Source organism: Periplaneta americana, chromosome 13 (assembly GCF_040183065.1).
Source record: "Periplaneta americana isolate PAMFEO1 chromosome 13, P.americana_PAMFEO1_priV1, whole genome shotgun sequence".
NCBI classification, from domain to species: domain Eukaryota; kingdom Metazoa; phylum Arthropoda; class Insecta; order Blattodea; family Blattidae; genus Periplaneta; species Periplaneta americana.
Window position 1 is genome coordinate 15,108,144 of NC_091129.1, and position 14,743 is coordinate 15,122,886.

The following is a 14,743-nucleotide window of genomic DNA, read 5'->3' on the forward strand; positions in this document are numbered from 1 at the left end:
GTCACCTTATCGTAATCGCTAAGGCGGTCAGTGGCGAATTATTAGGAAAGCGCTTGGTTAACGTGAGAGACTACAAAACTTTTATTCAGTTTGGCAAATTAATTCCGCAGCTTTAATGATTAACCTCTTTACTATTTCTCCATCATTGAATTGATTTAAATCACAGGCGAGAAATTGCGTAACTAGCCAATAATAATCCATCACGTTGTCTACGTTTATTTTCTTGAATATTCTGGCGTTTATCAAGATTACTTAATAGATTTGCACGTTCTCGACCTAAAATAATTTCAGAAAATCATATTTCGTTTTCTACGCACATCTGATTTTTTTTTTATATAAATTTCTTTTGGAAATAATACGCACAAACAACATTTAATTCCTCGTAGGCTACCTTTTAATGCAGCGTGTTTAAAGTATAATGTCGTATTTAGTCTACTATGCAAATGTTAAGATCATCAATTTTCTTCGGAATAGTACGAAAAAATAACATTTAATTTGTCTTACCTTCTATTTCAATATGTTCTTTATGACATAAGGAGAAAAGTCGTTGTATGTTAAATTTATTAATGCCTAATAGGATTTTCGAGAAAATACACAAACGATTAGGGAAAACACGGAAATTTTACTTGAAGCAAGTAAAGCGATCGGTTTGGAAGTAAATCCCGAAAAGACAAAGTATATGATTATGTCTCGTGACCAGAATATTGTACGAAATGGAAATATAAAAATTGGAGATTTATCCTTCGAAGAGGTGGAAAAATTCAAATATCTTGGAGCAACAGTAACAAATATAAATGACACTCGGGAGGAAGTTAAACGCAGAATAAATATGGGAAATGCGTGTTATTATTCGGTTGAGAAGCTCTTATCATCCAGTCTGCTGTCCAAAAATCTGAAAGTTAGAATTTATAAAGCAGTTATATTACCGGTTCTTCTGTATGGTTGTGAAACTTGGACTCTCACTCTGAGAGAGGAACATAGGTTAAGGGTGTTTGAGAATAAGGTGCTTAGGAAAATATTTGGGGCTAAGCGGGATGAAGTTACAGGAGGATGGAGAAAGTTACACAACACAGAACTGCACGCATTGTATTCTTCACCTGACATAATTAGGAACTTAAAATCCAGACGTTTGAGATGGGCAGGGTATGTAGCACGTATGGGCGAATCCAGAAATGCATATAGAGTGTTAGTTCGGAGACCGGAGGGAAAAAGACCTTTAGGGAGGCCGAGACGTAGATGGGAGGATAATATTAAATGGATTTGAGGGAGGTGGGGTGTGATGATAGAGACTGGATTAATCTTGCACAGGATAGGGACCGATGGCGGGCTTATGTGAGGGCGGCAATGAACCTTTGGGTTCCTTAAAAGCCATTTGTAAGTAAGTAAGTAAGGATTTTCGACCATAACGTACATCGTATGTTCTCCTCTTCTAAACAGCAAAAAATCTCTTCCTCCCATTTCTCATGGAATAATCGTTTTCTAACGCGTACACATTGCTTTAACAATGCCATTATGCCACCACTGATATTGCTTATGAAACTTATATAGAACCTGCCCACGCCTAGGAGCTGCGTGATGGAGGAACGGGGACTGTGAAGGTGATGTCACTCAGAGCGATAAGCTCTGTGAAGGTCAGTGAGGCATTATTTCTCAAGTGAGGCACGATGCCCATCTATGTTTTACATTATGTTCGAGAACCAGAACTGAAGCCTGTTGATGTAGAATTCCACTCTCCGCTCGCAAGTATTTATGTTCTTGAGAAATTAAAGTCAGCGTGATACATTGTTAGGGTATGTTTAACTCGCTATATGATACGTATGTGTCAGAGTGCCAATTTTATTGATAGTAATGAAGACGTAATCGAGTCATCATATTTCATTGAAATACTGACTCTAGCATTCCTCCTCTTGAAAAAAGACACTCAAAGGAAATAACTGTAATCCAGAACCTTCTTTCTGGTGAAAATAAATAAAAGCTTACAGATCTACAGCTCGTTCACCTGAGTTCTAAGCGTGGAGAAGGACTGTGAAGGTATCACAGTTGCAATGTTGCCAATTTGGTGATTTTTTCACCAGATCTAGTGTTTTTTGGAAGCCGTTTGGTAGCAAAAATGTCATTTAGCGACATGTCGAAATTCTAGTGCTTTCAAAGGAAGACTAGTGATAAATCTGGGGTTTCCGGCGCACAAGGTTAATATTTGTTTTTTATGGTTTTTAATTTAATTAACATTAATTCTAAATTGATTAGAAAAAGGTTGGCACCACTTATAAGCGAACATTCTCATGGCGGTATATAAAAAGTTATTGTTTCCTTCCACCATGTTAATAATGTCAAAACATGTGCTCATACAAATTTTAGCCACTCGAGCACATTTGCAGGGCAGCTCAGAAAGTAAGTTTCCCTGGGGCCGTTTACAGAAAGAAAACACAATTTCATGGAAAGATTTATTACAACAGATACAGCAATTGTTGAACTATGTTTCAATATATTCCCCACCGGAAATAAGAAATATGTTATACCGCGGAATCAACAGAAAGGTGCAGACGGCTAAAACACACACCGGTTCCGATCCCAGGCGGCAGACTTCTACGACATAAGGATACAAAAGTTGATCCCACGGTATGACAAAATGTCTCATTTCCGGTGGTGGGGAATATGTTGAAAAATACTTCAACAGCATCTGTATTACCATTATGTTCTATTAATGAAATTGAAAGTTCGTATTTGCTGCTCGTTTTATATAAACAACAGTTATCCTGGTCCGCCACTGCATTAGAACAGAGCATCTGTTTTGTGACAGTATGTCTGTACCCGCTTGAGCTGTACTATATACTTATAAGATTCCTCCTTCCCATGCAGCAACGTTGCCGAACGTCTATTATTGTAAACTTTAATAATTAGTTAAATACTGCAATTAGAAAAAAATTGTGAGGACGTTTTTTCTTCCTTATGACATGAATAATCATCATTTAAAATAATGGCACTTATACCCCTTACACCCTGTATAATTCCATCGCATACTGTAAATTGTGATTGTAAACTTTAATAATTAGTTAAATACTGCAATTAGAAAAAAAATTGTGAGGACATTTTTTCTTCCTTATGACATGAATAATCATCATTTAAAATAATGGCACTTATACCCCTTACACCCTGTATAATTCCATCGCATACTGTAAATTGTGATTGTAAACTTTAATAATTAGTTAAATACTGCAATTAGAAAAAAAATTGTGAGGACATTTTTTCTTCCTTATGACATAAATAATCATCATTTAAAATAATGGCACTTATACCCCTTACACCCTGTATAATTCCATCGCATACTGTAAATTGTGATTGTAAACTTTAATAATTAGTTAAATACTGCAATTAGAAAAAAATTGTGAGGAGATTTTTTTCTTCCTTATGACATGAATAATCATCATTTAAAGTAATGGCACTTGTACCCCTCACACCCTGTTTAATTCCATCGCATACTGTAAATTGTGTGCATGAATCTTGTAAAAACTGGAATTGTAAACCACCTTTGAGTAAGGAGACTTAGCACTCTTCTAACAATAAATCTTGAATGGTCTTTTCGTAAGGAATTTCAATGTTTAGAGTGCCCATTAAATAAAGTAGGCTATTTTAATGTGATGTAAATTCAGCAGTAATTGATTTTAAACCTACATACCACCAGCGAATAGGGATTATAAAGAATGGACACTGAGCGAATTTTCCTGTGTTTTGTTTCTCTGTGTGCCAGCGTATAGTTCCACTTTCAAGCGCTAGAGGTTAGTGTAATCGAGCATACGCTAAGGTAATAATTGAGAATAGAATTGAGACACAGGATCCAAACATCGCCTACCTTATTGCATAATCCAATAACGCTTTGCTTCAAATAAATTCAAGTTAACAGCTTTTCCTTATTTCTCAGTGGCAAACCAGTTGTAATAATAATATTTTATATTTCAGATATAATAAATTATATTATAAAATAATATAATAAATTATAAAATTAAGTATCGAATTCGTTTAATATTTGTATAATAATATAATATAGGTATATGGTTTTACTTCTCGCAAGAGTTTTGTTTTTTACATTCTCAGCGCTATCAAATCATTACATATTTTAATTGTTGTTGGGGTCAACGCCTCAACTCTCATTATAAAGGAACTCTAATGGATCCCATTTATTTTATTTGAGTACATAATGTACCTAGATGTATTAATTATGTGTTATATTTCCGCTGTGTCGACTGCTAGCTGGTGTGATGTCAGCGCCAACTCTAGGGAGAAAGCAGAATCTCACGCTCTAGCTGGCTTGAAGGTCATTGAAATCAGTCCGGCTACATCAAAGGTACCGACGCGAAGTGTCCATTCTTTACATCCCTATTCGCTGATACCAAAGTCTAATGATTTACTTACGTAAGTAGACTATATCTAAAGTGTGGTTGAAAGTAATAAGACTAAAAGAAACAAATTACATAACTTTGTTTCTGCATACCTTATTAATTTTATCTTTCTGTAAAATTATTTACTGTAGGATATTACACAAGCTTTTCGCAATTTGCACAAATATAATTTTTCATTTGTGAATTTTTGCGACAATTATTTATTTTCTAGCTTAAACCCTGTCCTATACTAACGTAAACTATCGAAATAGTTGAAATTTACTAAATAATTGATTAAATGGCGATCTTACGTGTGGTAATTATGTAAGCATGTGCGGCTTACAGCTGTTTCGGTGCTACTTCACACCATCCTCAGAGCCTTCTGTGTCTCGGCGTCATCTCAACTTCGCTGCCTGTTGTGTGTGGGTGCGTTCGTATGATGAAGAGTTGTGTCAAATAGTGTGTGTGTTCTGAAATTGATCTGTGTGTTGAGTATTTGATTAGGGTGTGTTTTATTGTGCCAATGGAACACCTATATCTAGCATACTAGCAGAGATATTTTTACACAACATACATACTCAACAATGACCACAACAAATATGCAGACAACATAATATACTGGCACAGATACGTAGACGACATATTCATACTATACAAAAGAAACAAACGACAAATACACAAACTACACCAATACATAAACAAAATACACCCAAAACTCCAATATACACTGGAACTTGAAAACAACAACTCCATAAATTTCCTAGACATCACCATAACAAAAGCTGACAACAAACACACCTTCAAAATATACAGAAAACCAACCACCACCACCACACACATACACAGCACATCTAATCACCCCACACAACACAAACATGCTGCATTCAGGACAATGGCACACAGATTACTGAACATACCCATGAGCCAACAACACTACAATGAAGAAGTGAACACAATCAAATACATAGCACAAGAAAATGGTTACAACCCAAACATAATAGACAACATCATAAGGAAGACAAAACAAAAACTCAACAAACACAAAAACACAACACAAACACAAGAACACAAGAAATACATCACACTAACATACGAAAACAAAAACACACACAAGATCGCATCCTCATTCAGAAAACAGAACTATAACATAGCATACAGAACAGAAAACACAATACAAAGACATCTTAACACACACACAAATAAATACAACCACACAGGCGTATACAAACTCACATGCAATATTTGCGACAGTTTCTACATTGGACAGACAGGCAGTTCATTCCAAACTCGACACAAAGACATATTAAAGCAATAACCAGAGGACACAATACATCTACATATGCCGAACACATAACTAATGCTAACCACACATACAGTAACATAAATACAGACATGGAAATCCTACACATACAACCCAAAAACCAAAAACTCAACACACTAGAACAATATGAAATATACAGACATACTAAAACACACTCTAATCAAATACTCAACACACAGATCAATTTCAGAACACACACTATTTGACACAACTCTTCACACGAACGCACCCACACAACAGGCAGCGAAGTTGAGATGACGCCGAGAACAGAAGGCTCTGAGGATGGTGTGAAGTAGCACCGAAACAGCTGTAAGCCGCACATGCTTACATAATTAACACGAGTAAGATCGCCATTTAATCAATTATTTATATTCAAGTGTTAAAAGTAGTGTACGAAAGATTGAACATGAAATTTACTTTTTGCGAATGAGTTTACAACGAAGATTTGTAATTTAATAATACCACATGCATTTATAAGGAGACAATTTTGTAAAGAAGATAGGTAAAAACTGTAAATAACACAGATAAGATCATTCGGTATGCAAGATGTTTATACAGGGACATCATTTTATTTTTACTTCAATTTTTATTGTACCTGAGTTTTGGAGTGTACTTCACTCCCACCCCTTCTACTAGCAAACTTCCAACACAACCGAGGCCTCGTACATGCAGTCAAGCAGTACTGAGTATAGTACGTTCCAGAAATATGTTCGCGTTTTCTAGTGACGAAACAGCTTTCAATATTGAATCATATTTTCGCACAGGTGCTGTCGTCCGTTTGCCTACGTCGCATCCCGATTTTCCCCACCTGTTTCTGCTCACGCCGCTGAAAAGGCTAGTGGCTGGGCTGTCTTAGTCTTTTCTGAAAACATTAATTTCTGTTAGGAATTGGACGTCTACGTAATATTATGCAACTGTTTAAATAACTTAAATAAAAGGGCCTCGTTAAATAATTAATTGTCACGTGATTTCCCCCCTTTCTACGATCCTCCGACATAACTACTTGGACGGACAGTAGATAGCATGTCTGAGTAATTTTATTTTTTCGGATCGGACAGAAGTGAAGATTGAATTTACAGTACGTAAGGTTCGTTTTTACAGAGTAGGTACAGAATTATTTCAACATGAGTTATTAGTACGAAACTGGTAATTGGAATTAGGTACAATAGTCTATAGTGCGATAATATGCACAAAAGGACTGAACCCTGTATCGAAATGAACGGTCACCATTTTCAAAAATGTGTTTAAATATCCATATTTTGATTATTTTTCAATTGAACTTCATTCTGTATATTGTCCGCTAATGTGTTTTAGACAGTATAATATACACTGCATAATGAATACGTCCGCATGAACAGCTCAGTTCGTGAGTAAAAACACTCATTGTTAATACTGTACTATATTTTGATTAAACAAAAACTTAATGAAAATTATCAAACTCGAAATTGCGATATTTCCTAGTTTACGTAAATGGATGAACTACTTTTCTTCCCTCCTATACCTAGTAAAGTGATTTGTTTTTATTTTACGCAGTATCATCGAACTCCAGTCGTTGGAAGGGGTAGCAAAAGGTATAACCAGGTTAATATTAAAAATGTTAGTAAAAATAAAATGATGTCCCTGTACAACTAGTTACACCTGACTGAGTGAAAGCAAACATTATATCCTATCATCTCTCCAAGCAACAAATAAATTTATGTGCACTTTGACTCACCGTAACGGCGCCATTTTCATCAACGGAGTTCATCTTGGCTTCCACGTCCAGACTCCTCTCACTGTCTTCCGATCCATTGCTCATCACTCCAGAAGCTCCAACATCCATCGTGTTTTCCGGCACAACTTCACAAACAGTTTCTGCGGGCTCCAGCAATGCTGAACCGTTATACCTAACCTCATATTCACACTCTTCCAAACGAATTCCATTCTCACATTTATCTGACGTCGTTGGGAGAAGCTTTTTGAACTCAATATCACTTCCAACTCCTTTTTCCTCGGTTCCTGTTGAATTATTTTCAAAGCACTTATGTTCTCGTTGAGCACATGCCTCTGTCATTATTAGCGCACTTGATTCCATGTCTTTTTCTTTCGTCTTGTCGCACTGATCTTCAGAAACAGCCTTGGGAATTCCTTTGGCTTCCTCAGCTCTACTCGAAGTCAATCCTGGTAAATTAAATTGTATAATATCACTCGTAGACATTACCTCGTTTGAGACAGTCGCTGTCAGAGAACTATTTGCAGTGCCCTGACACGCAAAGTAAACTTCTTCCCGAGGTGCACTGAGTTTTTTAACTCCGCACTCAGCCGTTGTCTTCTCAGCCTTATCCTCGGACTTTCTTGTAGCCAATGTCTGCAACTGAATCCCCTCACGACCTCTTCCAGCCATAGTAAAAACAAAAACTCGTTCTACCTGTGTTCGCTGGGGGAAGAATGGCGACTCGAGGGTTGACCAGCTATCCACAGCACTCGAATGCTAACAACACATCGCATACCGACCACCCACCACTACTCCGCTTTGCCATAAACAAGTGTCAATTCGATAAGGGCTTCCCATCATACTCGACCAGTGCATTCTTTTATCTGCTTCCTGGAATTTCCGGTATAGTGTCGGGTATCTGACTACGCGAAAAAGTATTCAGACAATGCAAGTCCGTGACTTATACTGTATAATATTTATTACATCATCTGTGTTCGCGTTTGCAGCTATTTTAAGACCCAGTTTTAAAGTTCTCTGGATCTCAGCGGGATTGTTTCGAATCCCACCTAGGGTATGGAAATTTGTCCTCTGTAAATAAGATGTGCTGTCTTGTCTGAAGTGAAGCCCGCTTTTCTGACGATCAGACATGTTCATAGTTCCTCATGTGTCAGTATAGCATAGGGCAAGCACGTTATACAGGTACTCACCTTAATATTCGGCCAGACTTTAAATTTCATTATCTTCGAACTTGAGTCAGGTAGTAAGTGCAAAAAACTTAAAAAAGCATAATTAATAAATTCAAGCAAACGATAGAAGAATATTGAGCAAACACTTATTGATTCAGAATTAAAATATACCATATAATTTGTACTTTTGAATATAAAAAGCAAAAAATTACATACACTTTAATATTCGGTCAGTGTGGTACGGTCCTTTTTCTCTGTGTTTACTATGTCGTCTGCAAGCACTGCGCGGTGAAGGGTGGGAGTGGTATGTCTCAGTTGTCTTCTTACTGTTAACACTTGCAGACCTGTAGTCCGATTTTGCAAGATCATTGTAATAATGGGCCGCAAAGGCAAGAATATTAGTTTTGAAAAACGACAGCTTGTTATTTTCCACCATGTAAAGGGACGTACACATAGATCGCCGAAATGTTGAATATGAGAAGGAGTACATTCGGGGACATAATTAGAGAATATGAGAATGAAGACAGGATTGAATATGTGCCGTAGAGAGGGCAATCAAGAAAGTTAACGGACAGAGATGTACGTTCGATCATCAGGAAAATTAATAAGAACCCTCGAATAAGTGCTCCACAACTAGCAAAAGACTTAGCAAAAGAATCTTCAAAGACTGTGCACCATGAAACAATTAGAAAAATGTTAAGGAAGAGTGGTTACCATGAAAGAATGACTAGGATGAAACCTCTGGTATCTGAAGTTAACACAAAGAAAAGACTTGAGTTTGCAAACAACAATATTGACAAGGATGAAGCATAGTGGAATGACGTTATTTTCGTAGACGAAAGTCCATTTAGCGTTTTTAGTCAGGCTGGTCGGGTGATGGTGTGGCGTAAGTTGAAAGAAGACATGAAAATCGACAACTTGCAACCAACTGTGAAGCATGGTGGAGGAAAAGTTATGGTTTGGGGCTGCATGTCAGCTGCTGGAGTAGGGGAGCTCGTCTTCATTGACGGTAACATGAACAAGGAATAGTATCTCCAAATTCTGAAAAGAAAATTTACACAAGATTGCTGAAAAGTTGGGAATACATAATACATTCAAATTTTACCAAGACAATGATCCCAAAAATAAGTCGCATATTGTGCGCAATTGGGTACTGTGTAACTGTCCACAAGTTTTCAATACGTTACCCCAATCTCCCGACACCAAGTCCATAGAACATCTATGAAATGAACTGAACAGAAGACTGAGAAAAGTGCCAGTTTCTTAAAAAGAAGAGTTAAAAAGGCGACTGGAAGAGGAATGGAATCGTATTGATGGAGCATATACAATCAGGATCGTTGCCAGTATGCCCAGCATGTTATCCAGCGGAACGGGTACCCAACAAATGATTAATTTTTTGTTGCTGTTGTTATGAAGAAGTGTATTTTTTATTTTTTAACTTTTGACCGAATATTAAGTTGACTCTGATATTTTTGTTTATGTTGATAAAAGAATAAATAGTTTGATTTTTGTAATGTCAGGGTCAATTTGGAAAAATTTATTATATTCTTTACTTTGTATGAAGCACAAATATTTTTGTTTTATACGCATTAATGTATTTATTTCGCTTCAAATAGTTTATTAAAGTTTTTAAATATTCAATATAAAGCCTGACCGAATATTAAGTTGAGCACCTGTAGAACAGATGGGCATTTATTATCATTAGGGAGCGGATTTTTATGTGCTAAAAATTTAAATATATTTATTTTTTATGTGCTAAGAAGTACGAAAATATTTGCTAAAAATAAAGAAATATTTTTTTTAAATATGACAAAAATACCTTACTTAGCTTGGAAAAAAAAAAATGTTACTAGGTACTCACCAACCACACTTGAGTGCTAGTAGTTGGCCAAAGGTCACCTCCAAATTCTCCATCACAAATGCATGCCGATTATCTCTGACCAACGACTTATACTGTGAAAACGATCTTTCCACATCACAGGACGTCAGACGTGCATATTTAAAGAGAGGAATGTCACAAACACATACACCGTCAATTTCACTTACAGGCACACTCTCCAATACTTGTGCAATTTTACACATTTTTTTTTATATCCACTGTTTTTCCCAAACACATTCTGGAATTTGTCCCTTAGTACTTGTACTTCTGGACATGGTAGCGAGTCTAGTTTAATTTCCACGGCACGCACAGACAACAGGTTTTTGGATGTTCCGAGTTTTTTTTTATGGAGTCACACAAAAAGCTTAGATTTGCTAATAGGAAAGCCAAATCATTTTTAAATAACCATCTTTCAGTATTTCTTGAAGGATATCGATTGACGAAGCCCGATAACAGGGAATCACAACAAGATAATATACTGTAGGCCTCTATTGCCTTGCGAGAGGCGAGAGATTTGTGTAAATTAAATAATGTTCATACCCAAGCTCTTATCTGTTGTGTTTCACAAATAAAGCGTGGAATGAAATCATCTTCAGCAACATTCCTAATTATGTGTCCATGTTAATTTATTCTCTAATAATAACACTGATATGCTGCCTAGCAGTTCTCAGAACTTGAGGCGATACTATTACAAAAATGGATCACGGATACACCACACAGCGCTTAGAAACACGAAGCAACCAAGAATTCTTAAAAAAGATAACGTACTTCTGAGTGATATAATTGGTTTAGTTTTAAAATATTTAAAATTCCTTGTAAAAAATTATTTAAGTAAAAAAACTCCAAGATTTATGTCTTTATAATAGATTTCCTGAAATTATGTATTTACATAATTTTTTGTGAAAATATGTGTTTTTATGTGAAATAAAATTCGGGTTTTAAACTAGAAACTTCATGTTCGGAATTTTTAACTTTGTTAATTGAGTTTTATCACACGCAAAAAGAATATTTAATTACATAAGAATCCGCTGCGTAATTATCATCATCAATATTACTAATGTTATTATTATTATTTTTTAAATTTGGGCGAAGAAAAAAAATTGTGTTGAAAATTGCTGTTAATATTATATTATTATTATTATTATTATTATTATTATTATTATTATTATTATTATTATTATTATTATTATTATTATTATTATTTTAGAGAAACAAAACACGGAAATATCACTATTAACAGAAATTTAAAATTAGATGTAATAACATTTGCAGATGATCTTGTTTTACTAGCAACATCTGAAGGTGATTTGCAATGGTCAGTACGGTACATAATTTAAATTTAATAGCTCAAAAATATTCAATGGAAGTATCTATTAACAAAACAAAAATAATGGCCTTTTGTGGTAAATACCCAATACCAAGCAAAATTTGTTTAAATAACACAATTTTTGAAAGAGTTAATGAGTTTAATTATTTAGGATATAAACTTTCTTTTGTTGAAAATTTGGATTTATCTATAGTAATGTCACAAGAGGTCTGAGATTTGCCGATAAATCCATGAGCGAAGCGAGTGGATTTATCTGGGAAATCTCAGACCTCGAGTGGCATTTATTAGGACTATTTATTGAATAAAATAAAAATGTAAATAATATATCCCTAAAATTCGATCACAAAATGTTAATAATTGTATAGTAACGAATACTTAACCTATTCAGACATTGTGAAGTCGAAATAGATGAATATCGATTACTGAAATAAAGAAATTGAATGTTATTCAGTAATGCCAATTGCGAAAAGCGAAATACAGGTTTAACAATGTTAATTACATGTACTGCGGTTTTCTCTTGCAATTATAACAGAACTACGTCTTCATTATCTGCTGAAATCATAATTTAATTTAAACTTTTTATAGTATAACACAAATAACCTGATTAATAAATTAATTAAATGAACAATTGTTATAAAGGAGTGTCATTTTCTTTGAATACAATGGACATGGAATTAGAAGATGAAGGTGTAGGTGTCGAAATAGAATTTCGCACATTATTTAGTACAATGCATTCATGCTCATCGATTTACGTGGAAACAGTTGGCGACAGCTGACTAAACAAAAGAACGACAATGCGATAAATTGATAGTGATAAATCGAGCTGCAGAAATTATCGCGATGTATGACTGTGATTGGTTGGAATTCAAAATTTTATTACACTTCATTGGCCGAAAATGGAATGACGTCATATAAACGAAATAGTCAGAGAAAATTGTAAAAAAATTCAACAAATCAATGGGCATCATTAATAGAGTTTTAAAACCATCATTAGTACAAAAATCAACTCGTACTCGTCTTTATCAAATAACAGCTCGACCAGTCTTATGTTATGGGAGTGAAGCGTGGACTATAAGGAGAAAAGATGAAAGCAGACTAACAGCTTGCGAGATGAGATTCATGCGCCGAACACTAAATGGGATCGAAAGAAAAATGAAGATATCCTTCAAGAACTTAATGTGTCATCAATACTGGACTGTCTCTCCAGATATCAGTTAAACTGGAAGGAACACGTCTCAAGAATGGTTTCATCCAGGATCCCTAAGGCAATAATGAAGTATCGTCCAAATGGGAAACGGTCACTTGGTCGACCTATGAAAAAATGGCAAGAAAATCGCTTTTGTGCGAGATCGTGCGTATTTGATTGGTTTCCGCACAAAACCAATCCACGGTAAGTCTAAAATTCCACATTCAGTATTCCCAACCTGATACAAATAACAATTTCCCTCTTCTTACCGCTTAAGTGACATATTGATTTTACTGCTTTAGGCTTTTAACATATTATTTTTAGAGACGTTCAATATAGTAATAATTATAAATTGGAAACTTACCACTGCAATTTCACCTAAATTGCACTGTTAATTATTGTTTTTAAATATTTGCAAACATTAAGTAAACTCTAAATCATTACATAACCTTACCGTTTGTTTTAAGTTCGCATTTATAGACTGGAGGGAAAAAAAGACAGACGTATAACACGGCCTGCTGGAGTATAGTAAACACAGAAAACATCTTAAAGCAACAATGTTGAAGATAGGTATTTTTGTTTTCCAAATTTGCCGTCATTGAACAGAAACGAAGATGGAGATTTCATTGCAACTAATTAGAAATTCCTCTTTCAGGTATGTAATAGACGATCTTCGCACAAAATAATGTACGATACACGAGCGGTATGTTTTCTTTCAATTCTCGGAAATTAAAAAAGCTCATCTACGTTTCGCTTTTTCAAACTTTTCCTCGAACATGAAAACTTCAACATACCGCTCTTGTAACGTATATTAATATTTCAGGCCGTAAAAGTTCTTTTGGGACTAGTACATGATGATGATGATGATGATGATGATGATGATGATGATGATGATGATGATGATGATGATGATGATGATATTATTATTATTATTATTATTATTATTATTATTATTATTATTATTATTATTATTTTTACACCATCTTCTTGTCTATGCGGATGACGTGAATATGTTACGAGAAAATCCACAAACTATTAGGGAAAACACGGAAATTTTACTTGAAGCAAGTAAAGCGATAGGTTTGGAAGTAAGTCCCGAAAAGACAAAGTATATGATTATGTCTCGTGACCACAATATTGTACGAAATGGAAATATAAAAATTGGAGATTTATCCTTCGAAGAGGTGGAAAAATTAAAATATCTTGGAGCAACAGCAACAAATATAAATGACACTCTGGAGGAAAAGAAATTCCGGCGAAAGCTATACAATATCTGTTACTAGTGAAGGTATTTCTAGCAAACAGTTTCTTCTAGTTACACCAGGCCTGCACTTCTGTTGGGGATGATCGACTTCTGCGTAGAGTTGTTTACATTTCAAGATCCATCAGTGGCGGCATGTAATTTTCAAAAAGGATTGTAATAAATTAATTGTATTTATAATGCGTTATCTCATTTCAAAGTTTTCAAATATGCTAGATTTCCTGTCGGTAGTTTCTTTGAGATTTCTTTGCACCTAGCCTGCTTTAGATTTTCGAAAACGTTCCTCCTATCATCACCTACGTAAACATAAATTTGTAGTATTTAAGTAATGAACCTTGACAGTCACTATTCATTTCAATACAAAATGAACAGAACGAGTGATGTCCTTAATTTAATAGTAGCCTATATAAATAAATAATCAATATACAGTTCGTAATAATGAACTTCCCCGAAAATTCGTCTATTCCATAAATCTTAATATGAGCTATGTTGAAATGTGGTTTAATATTGAAA

The 14,743-nt window shown here is 35.0% G+C and overlaps 1 protein-coding gene across 1 annotated transcript in view; it reads right to left on the reverse strand.

Moving 5' to 3' along the window:
- Positions 1-9,549: 9,549 nt before the first annotated feature.
- LOC138712640 (voltage-gated inwardly rectifying potassium channel KCNH6-like) overlaps positions 9,550-14,743 on the reverse strand; it is a 352,191-nt gene continuing 346,997 nt past the window's right edge. The window contains exon 10 of the mRNA XM_069844606.1: positions 9,550-9,618. Within this exon, the coding sequence (XP_069700707.1) occupies positions 9,550-9,618 (69 nt within the window). The remainder of the gene's footprint in view (positions 9,619-14,743) is intronic.